Source organism: Mesoplodon densirostris, chromosome 9 (genome assembly GCF_025265405.1).
Source record: "Mesoplodon densirostris isolate mMesDen1 chromosome 9, mMesDen1 primary haplotype, whole genome shotgun sequence".
NCBI lineage: Eukaryota > Metazoa > Chordata > Mammalia > Artiodactyla > Ziphiidae > Mesoplodon > Mesoplodon densirostris.
Genome location: NC_082669.1, coordinates 67,187,051 through 67,208,050, shown reverse-complemented (window position 1 = coordinate 67,208,050; position 21,000 = coordinate 67,187,051). Strand labels below are relative to the sequence as shown.

At 38.1% G+C, this 21,000-nt stretch overlaps 1 protein-coding gene across 5 annotated transcripts in view; it reads right to left on the bottom strand.

The window, feature by feature from the left end:
* PLEKHA8 (pleckstrin homology domain containing A8) overlaps positions 1–21,000 on the bottom strand; it is a 99,223-nt gene that overhangs the window by 46,255 nt on the left and 31,968 nt on the right. For 3 of the 5 annotated variants that reach the window (XM_060107838.1, XM_060107837.1, XM_060107836.1), the window contains 7 exons: positions 20,182–20,222; positions 18,226–18,383; positions 15,698–15,857; positions 15,203–15,288; positions 10,625–10,683; positions 10,109–10,239; positions 9,380–9,450 (listed from right to left, as the gene is read on the bottom strand). In XM_060107838.1, the coding sequence (XP_059963821.1) occupies positions 9,380–9,450; positions 10,109–10,239; positions 10,625–10,683; positions 15,203–15,288; positions 15,698–15,857; positions 18,226–18,383; positions 20,182–20,222 (706 nt within the window). Of the gene's footprint in view, positions 1–538; positions 601–9,379; positions 9,451–10,108; positions 10,240–10,624; positions 10,684–15,202; positions 15,289–15,697; positions 15,858–18,225; positions 18,384–20,181; positions 20,223–21,000 lie in introns of all 5 variants that reach the window. The other 2 variants (XR_009533343.1, XM_060107835.1) reach the window with 1 other exon arrangement.

Here is a 21,000-nt window from a genome sequence, read left to right as displayed (position 1 = left end):
GGTAGCTCACAGGAGCCAAAACATATGAATACAAACACCTCCATAAAGAAAATAACTGGGTAAGAAGATATTTCTAGTCCTAGCCACTGGCAATCCGGGTCAGTTAATACTCAAGACAAAATTCAATTTAGGGGAAAAAAAACTGACTAAAATCTGAGAATTAACAGGATTGACTTTAACAGGCAGCAGAGGGAGCTATGGGCTTGAAACCACCACTGGTTTCCCCTCAATGGTGAGCATTTGACAGCTTCCTGCCTATCTCTACACTGACACTCTTTACTACCACATCAGAAGGCAACCACTTCTGAGACAAATCTTCTCAGGGTCACTGGAACTAGATAAGGTGAAGCACATGCTAACAGTCTTTTCTTACTTTTTATTGTCAACATTTCCATACAACAAAGACCTAAAGACTTAAATGAAATAAGCAATATTTTGTTCTTATTCTCAAAAACAAACAGAAACACCACACACACAAAGCAAAACAAAACACCTTGCTGTGACCATCAGAACATTAGGAGGCAGAAGGATTACTTACCGCAAAAACCCCTCGAACTACCCAGCCATGGTGTTGCCGTAATGTTTTACCATATGCATTATCTTGAAAAGAAGAAAAACTCCATGAGGAACCATTTCATCAGAATTTGATGTGCTATTTGTATCATGTCCTTTCTAATGTATGAAGTAGCACATTCCTATTGGTATTAGAAACTGATTTAAAAAAAGCTGAATTATGAGATTATGTACCCCAAAAGTCTTGAGTAGGAAAAAAGCCTACAGAGATTTTTTTAAAAAGAAAAATTGGTATTTCCACTCTTACCCTGTGTCATATCTCAACTTCAGCTTATTATCATGGTTGGAAAATTCAATACATATAAGGAAGTAAAGAGGGACGAAAAGATACTGTAATATAGAGACTAAATACAATTTAAAATACATTATAAAAATATAAAAATGCAGTTCTTTGAAATGTTGTGTGATCCTGAGCCAGTCCCTTAGCTGACCTCTCTAACTATCTGTTTCCCCCTTTGTAAAATGACCTCTAAGGTTCTCTTCAACCTTCTAACATTCTATTCTGGGATGTCAAATGCTTGTCCTAGATGTCCCTATGACCCTGGATATACAGTTTTAAAGCTAGAAACCTTTAAAACTATTATGGAAAGAACAGCTTGAAGTTATTAAGGTAGATATAAAGTAAATGGTGAGGCCTACTGATAAAAGTCATTCACATTCTACACTTTAAAGATAAAAACCTATTATTTTTGTCCCAGTTAGTTTTTTAAAAGGAGATTTAAAAACTGCTAGAAAATAATTTTAATTACCAAAAAAAAATCTCGAGAACAAGATGACTGCATTTTATGCAAGGGATGTGTTCCTGAAGGCTTTGAATAATTCAATATATGCAAAATTCAAAACTGATTTTTCCACAGGAATAAATGTGCTCTCAGGAGGGCACAGCTCTACATCACCACAGTGCATTTTTATTTCAGTGCTCCATTTTATTTTCTCAGCATCATCTCCAGTGGTCTACAGAGTCCTCACACTCCTAAATTACAGCACAGAGTATCATGGGGGTTGTTTGACCTTCTTTATCATGTTTTACCACATCTAAATTTTATTCCAAACTTATTTATTTTCATGGGCTAGTTTCAACACTAGTACAAGCACCACCATCAACCATTTAATCAATGCTTGGGCGACACTGTAATAGGCTATAAAGACATTTTAAATTATAACAAGAGCAGATGTTAAAATAACAAAAAAAAAGACACCAAATCCACACCCACAAGCTCCTATGCAGTAAAAAGCAGTGCGGTTCACAGAATACTGCCAAAGAACATCAGGTATCTGCATTTTACTGGGCAAAACAGCACTGCCATGTGGCTGTAGCTTGAACACAGTTTACAATTTATTCAAGCTCTCTAGCTTTGAAATGACGTAATTCTTGTCAATTTCTATTTTTAAAATTTGGGTGAGGCTTTATTAATACTTTTAGCATACCATGTATCAATTTTACATAATTCAAGTTTGCATAAAATACATTATATTTTGTATAAAAGAAGACTGTACGTTTGAATTCTAACAGCAGATTTCGCTGGCTATCTAAAGTTTTAGGAATGGGTTGAAATGCCACCATCCAGTGTGGTGAAGCTAAAGCAGAAATGATAAAAATCAATAAATTCAAGTGCAGAAAGGACTCTTAGAAATAGCCTAAAGGAGAACTCAAGATTAAATTCAATCTTTTTCTTAGGAGAACAGTCTGTAGGCTAGGACAGTGTCAAAGATACAAGTCTTCAATGTAAGCCACACTTAAAACCTATCTGATTCTCTAAGGGGACAGATGTTATCAGGGACATTTTAGATGGTATCTAAGACCTTAGTGAAGAAAGGGTTGCTAGCATATAGGCGCAGACAGGCAGGAAATACTAGGCACTGCCTCTGCGGTAAATCAGCAAGACAGTCAAATTTCTAACCGTCTAAGGAGCCATCTGGGCTGGTAAGAAGGTGTATAGGTCCATAGAAAACATCCTGAGGTGAGTCACAGAGGTATAGTGGGAACACTTTCTTTCTTGTGATCCTAATCCATGTAAGGTATTAAATGCCATTAAAAATCAGTAGATGAAATTTAGTGCCATTACAATCTGCTCATAGACATCTGTGATGGAACAGCTGCTCCATTCAGCAAGAATTTAGTGCAAGTCTACCACTGCCCCTTACTAAGTGCAAGGCAGCAGGGATCACTGGGTGATTTAAACTCAGTCCCTTGCCCTCAGGAAGTTCATGGGTTTATAAGAGAGCCAGCCTTTAACAAATCATCGTTATGCAAATCGCCAACTGCTATAACAGAGATCTCTATCCAGTGCTACAGGAAAAGAAAGAGAGATGAATCCAGCCTGGGAGCAAGTGGACAGAAAGAATTCTCCAAAGGAGTCTCAAAGGCTGGGTAAGGCAGAGAGTAGGGTGGTACCTGGGGCTGCAGACAGAGAAAGCTACATGGAGTTGTGAGAGATGGTGGCGTGAAGGGGGAACAGTCCAGTAGGGCTGCAGATCACTGGGGCTGGGGCCAAACTGTGAGGACCCTTTTTATGCCGTGTCAAGGCTTCTGAACTTCCCACCTGAGGCACAGTCGTAGTTTAAAATAACACTTATGGCTTTTTTTCTGATTTCACAAATAATACATGTTCATTGTTAAAAATATGGAAAATGCAAAGAGGGAAGAACTAAAGAAACCTATAGTCATGCCTCCCAGAGGTAACCACCAAGGGCATTCTGGAGGTATATTCTCTTAAGTCTTTTTTCCTATACAGATAGTATTATTTTCTTCTACTAACAGTCATGATCATTCTGATTTGGAATTGTGGTAGGGAAGTAAAAGGAGATCAGTATTTCTTTACGGTATGCAGCAAACGCAGCTGACTGCTGTCCTGGTCCCTGAGCCTTTGGCTCCAGAGTTCACCTGGCAGACAAACTGCCTGTTTATAAGGGCTCTGGATCCAGTGCTACTCCAACCTCAGGGGCATTATACCTTTCCTACACTTTGCCTGTGAAGTCAACCACTCAAAAAAGCCCAGAAACCCTTCTCCATGCTCCCTTCTATGGGACAGCAAGAAAACAAGGATGCTGTGAGTCCAAGTAAGAGGGGCAGCCTGGTCTAAGGAAGAGAGAGTGTTTGTACAGCAACACGATCTGTGTCCCCCGCTACCCCCAGCCCTTCTAGAGAAGGCAGTTGTTCCTTGCTGTGCCTGCATCTTGCCAGAGAAGAGTCCCACTGGGCAAAATGTGGGCCAGGTAAGTCTAATGGGAGAAGAGGGAGGCAGAGAATTTAGGCTAGGTCCTGACTCAGGCCTAGGAAGACCACCTCCGCAATTGAAAACCAACAAAAAAAATAAAACTCATAAAAGAAAAAGACTTGCTCCAAGTCTTTAGCTGACTTCTAGGGCTGCAAATATCCCTGCCATGTGAGGCTGCATTAAATTAGGATGAAGTCTAAGCATTGACCTATTTTGGTTACCTAGAGAAGATTAGATAATGAAATACATTAATCTTCACTATAATACCCATTCATTATCATAATGCATGTTCTATAATCTGGAAGTATTTTTGGCCTCTGAAAGACATAAATGATTCCCTTCTCCCAGTTCTCTGAAATGTGTCAGTTCCTTAGAAACTGAGTCAAAATTTCTAAGTAGGAAGCGTTGACAATCACCTTGCCCAATTCTCTTCCTCTTACAGATGAAAAAACAGAAGACCCAGAGAGATAGTTACCTGCCCAAGGTCACAAAGCTAAAAGCAACGAGAACTTGGGGCATTCTTGTCACATTAAACCATTCTGACAAAACTAATGTTTATTCTTTGTGATAAAACAAAATAATGAAAATGAAAAACGTGCCATCTCCCAGCCATATCTTGAAAAAATTGGAACCTTATTCTATTTATAAAAATGCAGATTTGATTTCTTTAGTGGTTAGTCAAAAACCTTCTATGAGGTATTTAGAGATTATGCCTCAACCTATCACAGCATCTGAACAAGAACTACCTTTCCATTACTGTTGGTGGATAGCTATTCTGTCCAGGAACAGAATATATGAGAGTGTTTCTCTATTGTAAATCCATAATTAGTGAGAATTTGCAAAGTTACTTTGGGTTGGAGAGAGGGCAAAGGAGAAATGCAAATCTAAGTTTTAGGAGACGGCTTGAGAAGTAGACAAGCAAAGCCAGAAAAGGTGAAATCAATCATTCACTGAGCTCAGAAAGTGACAATCATCTCAGTTCTGCAAATGAGCTAAACTAGGAAGTCCTTAGGCAAGAATCACGAACAAAGAAAGGTTTGAAAGTGAATAGGCAGTGAATAAATCTGCAAATACCCAGTGAAAAAGGAAGAATATGTATAATGGGACACCATGTACATGAATTTAAAACATGCAATACATTACTAGATACTGTTTGTGGACACATAAATATATAGTAAAAGTATAAAAACATTCATTATATAATGATAAACTACAAATTCTGGATGAAGATCTTCTCTGGAAGTAATGGGGTCATGAGGTAGTAGATGGTACTGTATTTACATATTTGGTCAAATGATAAATATTTGATATAATTTTAAAAAACCTACTACTAGGAAAGTACCCCAAATTCTTTACAGTGACTAAGCTTTGGGCAAAATGAATTGTATGGAGAAAAGCCAATTCAATAACCAGTTGACAGAGATGGAACAAGTACCCAGAGATATCCTTTGCTACCTTCAGGCACCATCGAGATGAAAACTTGTACTGTAAGCCAATTCTGCCATTAGAAGCACATGCTGTTAATAGTCCTGGAAAGGGTATGACTTGACTCACATTCCCTGATACTTTCAGAATAATTAGTCCAGTTATGATTTGATGTCAAATATCTGATTATGACTTCTAACTTCATCTCTCTCATATAGCTCTCCTTGTTTGTGAAAGCCTTTCATATTAAATGCATAAGTGAGCCTCCTCTACATTTTTTTTTCTCCTATTCTGTGCTACAGATCTTGGTTAGGTTAATGTTTACCTGACATTTATGGAATCATTCCGAGGTGAGGGATGTGGCAATATGCTATCCCACTGAGGGAACAGTGCAGAACACATAATATTTAGTACAATGGTGCATGAAATGGCAGAGCAACTTTTCTTCCTTTCACTTACAAAGATGCTTTCCAAAGCCTCTTCTTGATGTGGCATCTGTGAATGGAGGGGCTCAGCTACAGGGTGGACCATTAAACACATTTGCCTTGTGTACCCAACTCTTTCCTTAGAGTGATCTCTAGAGAATGTCAGAGGACACTAGAGTTCAGAGCAGCTCTTGGCATGAGACCACCCAAAATATTCCACTCTGATCATCATTATGGGGAATTCAAGTGACAGCTCAAATGCAAAAGCAGGCAGTATAAAGCCCAAGGCCTCCTTCCGATTGCTGAAAACTCATTCTAGGTCACAGAACTGCAGCAATACAATGACTATACATGCATTTTCCAGAGAGTTAATAGATGTCAAGGCTTCCGTTGTGTCATTTAGGACTGTTGTTACATATCATCTCCCATTTTCAAAGCCACTAAGACTATCCAAAATTATGAGCAGTTACCTCAAAACCTTTTTTAAGCAGTGTTTTCAAATTTGGGACTGTCATCCAAGATTTATCCTTATTTTATCCCTACTAATTGTCTTGCTGTTCCTAGGTTAGGAAAAGTTTTCAGCCATTGGGTAACCAGCCAATTATCATGAAAAGGAGGTAAATTAACTGATGCTATGGGTAACTAATTTCAGTACTTTTATTCCTGCTTATTTAATAGTCACTTAGATGCAGTCAAAATTCCCAAATAACCAAATGTAGCCTAGTGACAGGTGAGCTTCAACATCCCAGCTCTAGAGGAACGGGTCTCAAACTTGAGCATGGATTAGAATCACTTGCATGACTTGTGAACACACGCATTGCTGGGCCCCACCTCGGCAGTTTCTGAGTCAGCAGGTGTCAGGTGGGACCCACTAGTCTGCACTTCTAATAAGTCTCCAGGTGATGAAGATGTTGCTGTCCTTGGACCACTCTGAGAACCACTGATCTAGATCTGAGACCCTCGGTAAAGTACTTATCCTCTCTAAACCTCAGTTTACTTGCTGTAAAAGGGGAGTGCTGAGAAGATTAAATAAAATGGTTATGGAGAACCTAGTGTTATGCCAACACTGGGTGCTCTATAAATGGTAGCTGTTATTACAATAACTCAAGTTCAATTTCAGAATAAAAAATGCAAGCTAATTTGCCTGTATGTGGCATATAAATGGCACATACCCACTCTTCTACTTACATACCTAAACTATCTCATTTTAGACAAAATATCAGTTCTGCTTAAAAGCCTGTGATTTCAAAATGAGAAAAAAGAAGCCAGCAATCCAGAAGAAATAGGCAACAAGCAGCCTATGGGTTCTGAACAGTTAATGTGTAAACATTTCTCATAAGTCTCTCTTATTTGCTTGCACAGAACTTGCTGTGTCTGTGTTTAGAGGGAAGGGGGCTGGTTAGGGGAGCTTTATCTCTCCACATTGAACAGCAGCAGGAAACTAGGGATCCCTATAAGCAAAGATGATTTAAATCATAAAGACCTCTGAAATAATCCTGAGCATCAGGATGAAAATCTCAAATTTATGGTCCCTTTTCCTTTCCATTGAAAACAGTCCAGCGGGGAAGAAAGGGAAGGAAAAGCTGAGATTGGCTGTGATTATTTCAGTTTTGAAGCAGCATTTGCCCTTCAAGTCTCCTCTCTCTTCAAAAAGTCAACATCTCTAGGCCCAGCTTTCAAATCAAGTAAAAGATAGGGGAGGAAAGGGGGCAGAATTAGGGATGGGGGCAGGGCAGAAAGGGTATATCCTCAACTGTCTCTCCACCTCCAAGGGGCAAAGCTTTTCTTTTCACTTGCTGTGTCCGGTAAGCAGCTGGGTTCTCCTCTATCCCAGCTCCAGCAGAGGGGTAATGAGATTAGCATTCCCCACTTGCCCTCACACAGCCAGCCATCAGAAAGCAGTAGCATCCTGTGACATGTGGAGTCCACCACACACACAGTGCTGAATCCCATATCTTCTGCATTTCCTGCAGGTGGTGGAGTCTTCCTACCAGTGTGAAACTTCCATACTAAGAAGTCAGTCTGGAGAGAAATTTCAGGCTTGGCAACTGAGCTTGGTAACTTTCCATTTGTGATTTGGGACAAATAAGTCCCATTTTCTGGTAGGTGATCAACTTTGTATATGTCATGATGATGAGAATATAAACAACAATAGAAGCTAACCTCTATTAAGTGCTTATTATGTACCAAATTTCTAATCTTTTCACATGCATAAACCCATTTAGTCGTTACAACAATCTTATTAGGGAAATCAAGTCATCATTCCCATTTTACAGATGAGGAAACTGAGGCACAGAAAGGTTAAGTAAATTGCCTAAGGGCACAACACTATCCAGAAAGCCCATGATCTTAATCACTCCACAAAGTCATCAAGTTTGAATAGATACTGGTTAGGGAGTCCTAATAGTCACGGTGAATATATTTTTAGTACTGAAATCAGGACACTTAGGGGAGGATATAACTGAGACAGTCCTGCAAATTCAAGGATGTATGAGAAACCCCAAAATGCAGGTAGCTCACGGATGGTGGAGAAGACCTTCTGTGGGAGAAATGAGGACCTTAGAACTGAGGATCCCCAAATGACCCTGCTTCAGATCCTTTGTGGTCTTAGCGTGTCTTTTAATCTTTCAGAATTTCAGTTACCTAACCTGTAAAAATGGATTGATGCGAGGACTAGGTTGTCTAAATTTTTTATACAGTGTTACAGAAATATCAGCTTTTATTGTTTCATGGCACATCAGCAAGTTTCTACACAGGGAGGCCTGGGAAAATCACACAGGGGCAGGATCCCTCAAGACTCATGACCCAAAGGGAGGACTAACAAAAGGAAGAACTCACCCCTGACACTGATAAAATGCTGTGTGAACACTGGCTCCTCCTCCCCAGCAGAAGCATCGAATTCATTCATTTCATTATTTACAATCATGACTGCCTAGAGCCTGACCATGTGCTTCTCTACATCATAATAATACAGGCTTCAAAGTAATATGGAATCTCACTCCCACCCACTCACCTCAATGCCCATCCTGGAAGGATTTCCTAGAGACCAAGATTGAGAGTTTAGCCAGTCTGTTAGTGGCACTATGAGGATGCTTCCAAGTCTTCAATGTTTTCCAAAAGTGGCCGATAGGTGCATTGATCCATCCATCTATCCACCCACCCACCCAATGTTTATCAAGTACCTACAGTGTTCCAGTCACTGCATTAAGATGCTAGAGATATCGGACGATCTCCTTTGACCAAGGCCTTCATCCGAGTCTCAACACCACCACAAAAATGGGGCACGTAGGGCACTTGAGGAATACAAGATGATGACCAGCCCTTCATCTCACTTCAGAGCAAATTCCTAGGGTTCCCCATACACTCCCTTTTATGGTCTCCAAAACTAGCTTCTCTCTGGATACGGATTTTAGAAAACTATACAGTTATCTCAAGATTCATTTAGGAAGAACTGACTTCTTAAAAATATTAGGTTTTCCTATTAAGATTAAAAGATGGCTCTCTATTAATTTAGCTCTTCTTTAAGATATACTGATTTTTAATAAGTTAGATCTAGACTACCAGGTCACTATCTCATGAGTTCTTTTTTAACAAAGCATATAAGAAACAAACAATTAATAATAATGAAATAGAAAAATACCAAAATCAGATCTTGAAAAGCACACCCTATCTCCTCCTCCAGGGGTCTCCATTCCACATCCTATTCAATTAATCAACCAAAATGTAAATAACACTTACTCAGGGCTGTCTGGATGTCCTTTTCTCCATTTTTCACTTCTGTCAAAAATCCCTTCAAAAATTTGAGACCTCTAAAACAAAAAAGAGGAAGAAATAATGTTTCTTCAAAGTTCACTTATGTTGAATGGGTATGAATAAACGGCAGACATCAGCTTCTTTTTCAGTAGTATCCTGGGCATAGCAATAAACAAGTCAAGTCACATGGCAGTCCTTTCTAAGTTTCTTCCCTGTGATTTCCCTTTAGCTTGCTCTAGACAATTCTTATCTGAAATACCTACACAGTGGTTTTCAAAATGTGGTCCCAGGACCAGCAGCTTCAGCATCACCTGGGAACTTGTTAGAAATGCAAATTCTGGAGCTCCCTTCCAGACTTACCGAATCAGAAATTGGGTTTTGGGTGGAGCAATCTGTGTTTTTTAATAAGCCCTCCAGGTGATTCTGATGCCATGACAGTTTGTGATCCACTGACATAAAGACAAAACCAATCAGCTTTACTGTCCTTTATGATTCCTATCTTATATATTCTATTAATATTAACAATGTTTATCACTATCAAGACGGAGGCAAAAAAAAAGTTGATATTCTATTCTTCAGGCCTTCTAGAAAAGGCTATACATGGGTTACAGCTTTCACTCAGAAGTAGCCTCTTTTGCACGACCATTTTTTTGGGGGGGGGTGACATTTCAACTAAGCTGGATTTCAACTGCTGCCCCGCCCCAGTTGCCTCACCTCTTCAGCCACAGGAGGGCTTCTGTAGCTGAGTTCCTAACCTGGGCTACATCGGCCTCCACCTCGTGCAGCACTATCTTCTGGAGTGTGGTAAACTCTTCTTTGTTGGTTATATACTTCTGATTTACTTTCTGCAGGAGAAGCAGGGAAATAACCTAAGTTAAAAGTGCTAAAGCTATCAAGCAAGTCAGTTTACTGTTGAGACATAAGTTTGTCAACCAGGCCCTCTAAGAAATCAAAATGAATTAAGCCTCTCTTACCTTCTTCCTTATGCTTTCCAAGTAATCTGTTTTATTTGTTTGAGGATTCTTATTAGGCTTAAGCTAGAATTAAATAGTTTGAGGGTTTTAAAGTACTGTTTTTAAAGTATTTTTTCCTCTGAGAAAGGTTCTTACAGCTGGCCTATACTTTTCATCCCGAGTATAAAACTCAACAATCATTTGTTTCTGAATGAGATTTCATGCAAGTACTCCCTCCAAATATACAGTCTCCACAGAGACAAGCCAGTATATTCACCTTAATATTTCCAACTAGATCCATTTTAACAGGAGCAAACACTGTAGGGCCAAGTTTGTCTAGAAGAAAAGATTGAAAACATCTTTGAAAAAGCAATTTTTTCAAGTGGAAAATATTTTTTATAGTAGCAATTAATTTAACAGGCCCCCCCACCCCCGCCAAACTTTTATTTTTTGCTTTTAAATCATTTTCTAAACATAAGCTTCAAAGGTTCCTGGCACACTGTCATTGCTCTTTTCTACTACACTGCTCTGAAGTGAGTAACTATAATAAGGGCCTAAGGGCAGGTGAGGATAACCTTATAAGTTTAGAATGCACATTGTAATCCTTAGGGCTGCACTGTCCAATACAGTAGCCAGTAGATGTGTGGCTATTGAGCTCTTGGAATGTACCTATTCCAAACTGAAATATGCCATAAGTATAAATATATACCAGATTTCAAAGACTTAGTACCAAAAAAAGAACGCCAAATATCTCATTAATGATTCTTTTATATTGATTCCATGTTCAGATGATATATTGTATATACCAAGTTAGATAAAATACACTATTAAAATTAGTTTTATCTGTTTTGCTTTACAATTTTAATATGCTTGCCAGAAAATTTCAAATTATATATGTAGTCTGAATATTTTTGTTGGATAAGAGCAACTAAAAATAGTAACACAGAGGGGTATAGCCAAAAAGCCAAAAGAGAAAATATAATAAAATTCTAAAAAATACTGACTCATCCAAAAGAAAGGCAGGAACAAAGATAGGTAGCTAAAAAGCTAAAAGAGGAAATAAAACAGAATACAAAAAAATAATTGATTAATTGGGTAGAAATCAAGAAAGGAGTAAACAAGGAAGAACACGAGACAAACAGACAATAAGTAGCAAGATGGTAGAAACAGACAGCAAGATAGCAAGCTTAAATTCATCCAAACAATGTAATTTATTACATTGAGTACAGGAAAAACACATGATAATTTCAATAAACACAGAAAATACATTTTTTAAATTAACTCATTCATGATTGTAAAAAACAACTCAATGTACACGTCAATTGTATCTATATGCTATTAATAAGCAACTGGAAAATGAAATACTTTTCATGATAGCATAAAAAAACATAAAATTCTAAAATTTATTCCTAACAAAAGATGTGTAAGACCTTTACACGATACAAAACGTTGTGAAAATAAAGACCTAAGTAAATGAGAGATATAGCACATTCATGGATTAGCAGACTCAATGTTGTTTAAGATGTCAATTTCCTACTAATTGGTTTACAGATTCAATATAATCCTAATCAAAATCCCAACAGGCTTTTTTTTTTTTTTAAGAAATAGTAAGAAAATCATATATGTTTATTGAAAGGTTTTCAAGATTCATTACTTCAAAAAAAATCACAGTGGGACACATAGAATAAGCTCTCTTTTGTGTCTTATATAATACAGTATGTCTTATTCGGAAATGCCTCTATCTATTCAAAAAAATCAGTTGGGAGTACTTATGTTTTACTTACTCTCACTAAGTTTCGAGTGGTTTACTGGCTTAGTACAGAAAACCAGTACATTTATCAGAATATTGCATTTTACTATCTTACTCCTTTTTTTATTCCTAAACCATAGTCATTTTCTGTTTCTGTGTATGTTTGGGATATATGTAATGAGATTTATTTTTATTTATACAGAGAAATATTTATGATTTCTCTGATTTTAAGGTTCAAGACTTAAGACTTAAGACTCCTGGCATCTTCATGATAAGAGGGATAACTTGTATTATTGGCCATAACTACTGTGTAGGATGGAATTGGAGTTACCTTGTAGCTCTCCCATCAGACTGCTATTCTATCCTGCCTCCTACCATCATACATGCTTATCAAAGAATGTATGGTCCCAGGAATCCTAAAGGAAAAACAAATCCCCTTCAACCTCTAGTCCCAGTGTGTATATAGACTCTACTTTCTTTGGCCAACTGAACCATGTGGAAGCCACCTGCATGGCCCCCTACTCTGTGGGCTCCACTTTGTCCTTGCTTATCCTATCCAGGAGAGTGAAGAGGAGTCGTGGAAGGAGGATGGGAACTTTGATACCTTCCACACATCTTTGGAAAGTTCCACTCTAGTACACTGACCCCTGGATACGGCCTTAGTTTTTCTCTTTGATCTGTATCAGGGCTCTTCTTCCTCTCTGGGGTTGAATTAGTGGGATGGGCAGCTTTGCTTTTTCCCTTAAAAGTAATGGGAAGCACGCATGGCCCAGGATTCTTTCCCCACCCCCCACACACTGTATTTTATTTTTACAAGAGATAAATAAACTGACACCAAGCATTGTAAATGGATGACCACAACAAAAGCAACAATGATTGCAATTACCAAACACGAAACACACTCATAGTATATCATAATATTGACATTCATTTTAACAGAAACTGAAAAGCTAAAATTTATATGGACATGCAAAGGACCTAGAATTGCCAAAACATCTTGAAAAAGAAGAACAAAACTGGAAGACTTACGTTATCTGATTTCAAGCCTTACACAGTAATTAAGATATTGTAATACTAGGATGAGGAAAAAAAACAGATTGTTGAAACAAAAGAGAGTCCAGAAATAGACCCACACTTATAGGGTCAACTGGTTTTCAAAGTGCTGCCAAGGTAATATAAAAGGGAAAAAAGATGCTTTTTCAACAGATGGTTCTTGAACAAACAGATAAAGGAAAAAAAAAAAAAAAAAAAAAAGAAGGAATCTCAACCCTTACCTCACACCACATAAAAAACTGATTCCAAGATGGATCACAGATGTAAATTTAAAATAAAAAATAAAAAGCGTAGAAGACAACACAGAAGACTATTTTCATGACCTTGGGGATAAGCAAAGATCTTTTAGGATACTGAAAGCACTAACTCTAAAAGAAGAAAACAGATAAATTTGATTTAATGAAAATTAAAAACCCTGCTCTTCAATCGGCATCCTTAAGAAAAGAAATGAACAAGTCATAGTCTGGGGGAAAATATTCATAATGAGTATGTCTACAATGAAATGTTATTCAGAACATACAAAGAACTCTTTCAATTCAATAATAAAAAGAAAATTAACCAACTTTTAAAAATAGGTTAAAGATTTGAACAGACTTCACAATGGAAGAGATAGCAATGGTCGATAACCATACGAAAAAGTGCTCAACATCATTAGTCATCAGAGAAATACAAATTAAAGTCACAAGATACCACCAAACACTCACAGAAATGGCTAAAACCAAAAATACTGACACCACCAAGTGCTAGTGAGGATGTGAAATAACCAGAATATTCATATATTGCTATTGGAAGTACACAATGGTACAACCACTCTTTATGAAATTACATGTATAAACCCTATGAATCAGCAATTCCACCCCTAGGTATTTACTCAAAAATGAAAACATGTGCTCACAGACACAAAAACATTCAGAGCAATTTCAGTTATAATAGCCCCAAACAAGGAACTACCCAAATGTTTATCAGTAGGAGAATGAATAAACAAAATAGGGTATAGTCACTTAATAGAAAACTATTCAGCAATAAAAAGGAATGAGCTACTAATACATGTAACAACAAAGGTGAAAACATTATACTATCAAGAGTATAATGCAAGAGTACGTAACATGATTCCACTTATGTGAAATTTTAGAACACTCAAAACTAATCTATGGGGGTTTCCCTGGTGGCGCAGAGGTTGAGAGTCCGCCTGCCGATGCAGGGGACACGGGTTCGTGCCCCGGTCCGGGAGGATCCCACACGCCGCGGAGCTGCTGGGCCCATGAGCCGTGGCCGCTGAGCCTGCGCGTCCGGAGCCTGTGCTCCGCAACGCGAGAGGCCACAACAGTGAGAGGCCCGCGTACCGCAAAAAAAAAACAACAAAAAAACAAAAAAACTAATCTATGGTGACAGAAATCAGTATGGTTGCCTTGGGCTGGGTGACAGGCTGTGGACTGACTGGCATAGGGAACATTCTGGGGTGATGAAAACATTCTCTGCCTTGATAGAGGTGTGGATTACATAGGTAGATGCATTTGTCAAAACTCTCTGAATTATAACAGTTAAGTTCTATGCAAGATATACCTTGATTTAAAAAAAAATACAGAGTTAAATGGATTATATAGCAAATTTCAACACATTCGCAATTCCTGATACTACTGGCTCTATAAAAAGTAAATGTAATTTAAACTTAAATAAAGTTATATATATAATTTTTTTTAATCTGAAAAAAGTTTTAGCTGGTAAAATGTTTTTTCATAGTACCAACAGATTTGAAGATCTGTTCCTCAACTACTTTCACTTTTGCTCTTAAGTATGATTTCTAGAAAACAGAATTCCCTTTTTTCATTACACAACTCTAAGATCAATATTAATCATAATTAGAAATGAAATGGAAATATGTAATAATGCTTAAGGTCACACAGTTTTAACTATATGTGTCTAGTGATATGAAGAGGTAGATAAGGAGGGTCATCTTACCGTACACATAGTTCAGCATATTTCTACTACAAAATAACTGCAGTGAAACAGATTCTAGAGACTATGAATTTAAGGCAAATCCAGCAATCTTACCTAATACTGGAACCACAGCATAACATGATGCTAAGAATGCTTCTGTGGGAATGCCACTGTCTTCCAGAAGTTCGATGTCACTAAAGCTGAATAATTTGGTGATACAGAGGAGGAAAGATTGAAAACACAACATTAGCATGCTCTGCAGTTCAGAGGCAGTCATGAAAACAGCTGTCCCTCTGTAGGTCAAATCATTTAGCTTCGTCTCACAAATACGCCCCAATGACTGTTCTTCTATTATAACACAGTCTAATAAAATCATTTTGCAAAGATAATCCACCAAAGCAAGCTAAAACTTGTTGACAGAGTATACTCTCACAATCCAGTTCCTTCTTATCCACTGCTTCAGGCAAGGTGAACAGTAAAGCAGATGCTTGGTATGCCACATTCTCTATTCTGTTAGGATACGCCATCCCCTGAAAGGAACACCAACATTGACTTTCCAGAAGGAAAGCTTGTATCCAACTGTCAGTGATTTTAGAGAGTACAGAATACCTGGTGTTCATGGTACTAAAGAAAGTTGGGATGACTTCTTGGCCTTCTTCCCAGTGGGCTTCTGGAGAGCTGCTTGAGGAGTGTGATTCAGACTGTGCCAAGTGGCTGTCATGATTTCCCAGGTTTTCCTCTCCATCTTCCTTTACCATTTCACTCTGGACTGTAAAGCAGGAGATACCTATTACTAACCTTTTATTTATGTATTATAAGATTAATATATATATATATTCATTGTTGAACATTTTTAACACAGAATAGTATACAGAAAGAAAAATCAGTGAAATACTATACATATACAAACAAAATTGAGTTTAAATACATGTAGATTTTCATCCAGCCTGTTTTCACTGAACCGTATATCATGAATATTTTCATTATCATTCAATACTCTTCAAAACATGGTTTTAATGACCATGTAATATTGAATCATGTTTATGTGGAGGGCATTTAGGTAGTTTCTAAAATTTCAGTATTATAAATAGAGTTGAGCCTCATTATTAGTGGATTCTGTCTTTGTGGATTTGCCTACATGCTGAAGTTTATTTGTAATACTAAAATCGACGCTCATGGCACTCTTGCAGTCATTTTGGATATGTGCAGAGTGGTGAAAAAATTTGAGTTACCTGACACGCATGTTCCCAACTGAGGTCGAACAAGGTGACATTTTGCTTTCTTGTTTCACCTTTCATAATGTACGCAAATGTGTTTATTTAGTACCATTTTTTTTTTTGCATTTTTGTGTATTTTGTTGTTGATTTTGCTGTTTAAAAGGACCCCCAAGTGTAGTGCTGCCTAGTGTTCCTAAGCACAAGAAGGCTGTGATGTGCCTTATGGAAAAACACGTGTTATATAAGCTTATATAAGATAAGCTTTGTGGGCTTCCCTGGTGGCGCAGTGGTTGAGAGTCCGCCTGCTGATGCAGGGGACACGGGTTCGTGCCCCGGTCTAGGAGGATCCCATATGCCGCGGAGCGGCTGGGCCCGTGAGCCATGGCCGCTGAGCCTGCGCGTCCGGAGCCTGTGCTCCGCGGCGGGAGAGGCCACAGCAGTGAGAGGCCCGCGTACCGCAAAAAAAAAAAAAAAGATAAGCTTCGTTCAGGCATGAGTTATAGTGCTGTTGGCTGTGGGTTCAATGTTAATGAGTCAACAATATATATAAACAAGGTATCTTTTTTTTTTTCCTTTAGGAGGAGGGACTCTTTAATTTTTATTGGAGTATAGTTGATTTACAATGTTGTGTTAGTTTCAGGTGTACAGCAAAGTGAATCAATTATACATATACATATATCCACTCTTTTTTAGATTATTTTCCCATATAGGCCATTACAGAGTATTGAGTAGAGTCCCCTGTGCTATACAGTAGTTCCTTATTAGTTACCTATTTTATATATAGTAGTATGTATATGTCAATCCCAATCTTCCAATTTATCCCTCTCCTCAACAAGGTGTCTTTAAACAGAAACACACAAAACAACAATATGTTCTCATCAGCTGATGAAATTGTGAAAAGAGGCTCGCAGGAACCTAACTATGTGTTTCCCCTAGGAGCAACGGTTCAGTATTTGCTAATTCAGTGTTTGAGTGACTTTATAGAACAAAACTACCATGAGTAATGAGAATTAACTGTAATGTCATAAAGGACATCCCTGTCTATATATATTTGTCTTTAAATCTGACTATTCCCTGAGGACAAATCCCTAGAAAAAAATTATTGGGTCAAATAAATAATAGTACCGTTTTAATAGAAATTCTCCTATTATTTACTCAAGGGATAAGACTTCAGTGATGTATGGATTGCTTGCTGCAGGTTAACAGCTATGAAAATGCATCTTTTCTTCCCCCCACTCACCAGAGGAGATGAGGAGGAAACTTCTTAAAAAAAATTATTTTCAAACTATTTAATACACACTTATAACACAATTAAAAACTCTAAGATGGTTGTCATGGACTGATCTGAAGTTGGTTTTAGTAGTTAGAGCCAATGAAATTAGTAAATCGAAAACGGCAGCACTTTCAACTACAGGTTATTACCTAAAACTTGGGAATTTGGCTTGATGAACACAGAGAGAGCCAGGCGAAAATCTGATGGTGGTTAGTGAATTCGGACATCCTCAGGCCTCACCAGAAACCAGGAGGATGGAAAACTGAACTGCCATAACTCTGCAGACTCTTAAGTCTCACATCATAGTCTATGTTCAATGGACTCTGAAATTCTGAGCAGAAGGCCCTAATACTCATACTCTCTAAAAAGTCAGCACAGACAGCTACAGCTCACTGAAGCCCATGGACATCACAGCTAAGAACAGTGAGTGGGAAACTCCTCTTCATTCTGCCTTTTCAATAGGGGGGTCAGGTGGGACGGCAGAACGTTTTCAAGTGAACTCTGTTATCTTACGAACATCTGCCTCGGGAGCTACCTAGCACGCTGTCTTGAGGTCAATCGCTATCAAGTGTCGCATCATGGATAATGAATCAAAGCCCCATGATCCTTTTATTCAATGGTTTGCCTCACATCTTTTTTGTTTTTACCTGTTATATGATCATCTGTATTTTCTTCACTTGATATGCTGCGATCTGTCTCTGCGGGTTTCAAACATAAGGAGCTCTTGTTTTTCATTAGGATTTCTTCATCATCATTTATTTCCATATTTAAAGATCCATTCTCACAACTGTTTAACTCTGTTTGCCTAAAATTTTTTTAAAAGGAAAAAAGCCAAAAAGTCCAATTATTTGGTCATAAATAGACTGCACAGATAGATCCTATTCTGAGGGATGGGGAAGGGTCCACAACCACAATTACCAACTCCTTCTAACACTGATTAAAAAACAGAATTGTTAAATCAAGCCAAATCTCTCACCCCACCCTCCTGCCTCCAAGGCAGGTATCCTCCTCTGCTGGGAGCAGGCCTGTCTCCAGGCTGAAGTTCAGAGACCAAAGAGCCATTCATGGCTCTTCATGCACCCTCAGCTGACTCAAACTTCCTGCACCCCACCAGCAACAGGAAATATTCATTGATAGCACTTGGGTTTTCAATCAGCTTTTCTACAGGTACCACATTCAACACTTTTTCTCACTTTCCTCAGCTTCTCCCTGGAAGGTTTTTTCTCTCTCCTCACCTCTCAAATCACTGGCCACTTGCATTTGTTTGCCTAGCAGTTAACTGTCTAGAAGCCACAAGCTGTGGTCAAGGAAGACAAAGAAAACCCAGGACACAATACATCCTGAGTATCTGTTGCTCTTTAGGGTAACATAAAAGGCTATTTAACATGCAAGTGAAATAACTGATTCTGTTAAAGGGACAATCATAACATCTTATTATAAATAACTAGACTCAGCCAAATTAGAACAAAACCATTTTCTTCTAATAAGAATAAAGGGAAAAGGTCCAAGCTACATGTTGACTCCAGGAAAAGCATTTGTTTTTCTAAAAAAATACCGTATTTCAACTTGGCAATTAAAAATATGAGTATATTGATGAAATACCTCAAAAGAAAAAAAAATCTACAAAGATGTTACTAGTAGAAATATTTAGATCAGGAGAAAATTATTAACCAAATTGGGGAACAATCCTTGTACTAAAGAAACAAACAACTGTATATAGAGATGAAAATATTAAATAATAACTTGAAAGGACAAATACATGGACAATGTCAAAATATAGGAATGTTTATATGAAATAATAACTGAATAAAGACCCTAAATAATAGGAACACAACTGTGTAAACGTGTACTTTCTTTCAGTAGTTCAGATTTTGATATTATGTTCTTTTTCCAACCTGTAAAGCTACTTAAGATTTTTATATTTAAACGAAACAAAATAGCGCTGTCTTTTCTGATAAAACCACACTGAAATCAATGTTCGGCTCCTTCACAAGAGAGGAGGTTCCAATACTCAGTACAACAGAGAAATGAAAAGTTATTAGATGTGGTGGGTGAGATCCATATCCTGGGGAAATGCAAACATCTTCCCTAGTAGTCAGTGCTGAATGAAAGACCTGCAGTGCTTCAGGTTCTCCTCTGGTATCATCTCAAAGCATGAGAAAAACCACCACATGATTTCTTTTTTTTTTTTAATTTATTTATTATTTTTGGCTGTGTTGGGTCATTGTTGCTGCACATGGGCTTTCTCTAGTTGTGGTGAGCAGGGGCTACTCTTTGTAGCTGTGCATGGGCTTCTCAATGTGGTGGCTTCTCTTGTTGCGGAGCACGGGCTCTAGAGCACGTGGGCTTCAGTAGATGCGGTGCGTGGGCTCTAGAGCGCAGGCTTAGTAGTTGTGGCACACGGGCTTAGTTGCTCCGCGGCATGTGGGATCTTCCCGGACTAGGGCTCGAACCCGTGTCCCCTGTATTGGCGGGCGGATTCTTAACCACTGTGCCACCAGGGAAGCCCACCACATAATTTCTTAAAAAAAAAAAACAAGGAATACCAATATCCTTATTTTTATATTTTTAGAAAGAAGAAAAAACAAAAAATGTTACTGTACCTTTCCAATGAATTATGAATTGGTACAATAGGATGTTTCATCTTTAAAAGAAGCAAAGAAAAGAAAATTCACATGTTAAACTCCCAACAGACTATATTTAGAGTTTTATCACATATGAAAGTGGTAAATATGATCATAACACACACTGCCCCACTCAAGAGGAATAATTTTAGGTCTTCCCAAAAGAAAGGAGTCATTGATCCCAACCAGTCTTTAATAGTTATTCAAATAAGGGTACCCAAATTTCTAAGAAAAAGGAAGATGGTCTTTTGAAGGGCCTAATTACCATATTTATACCCTTGGTGGTTAGCTTTCTTGTAATTACTATTACACTCATTAAATATTATTAAATACCAAACTATGATACAGCATTGTATCAAACACTGGAAGCATACAGGTAAACAGTATGGGGTTCTTGCCCTTAAGGTAATTTCAATATAGAATAAGGCTAAAATAGGGGTATGCGTAGAGGAGGAACTCTTAGCCCAACTAAGGGATTCAGGGAAAGAGAGATTAAATTTTGAAGGATGAATAAGAGCTAACCAGGGAAAGACAGGTGAGAAGGGCATTCTTGGTCCTGGGAAATGGCCCAAAGAAGTGGGGGAGCTACAGGCAGTTAATATGTTCAAGCCAGGTTATGAAAAAGAAAGAGGTTGGTGATGTGGGAAGGGGCCAGGACGTTTTGACTTTAACCTGCAGGCAATGAGGGAGCCACTAAAAGGTTTAGGTAAAGTGGCCCAATTTACACTGCATGAACAGAAACACTGTAGGCTGCCTGGAAGAGCTGAAGGCAGCTAATTAGAAGGCTATCACCAATCT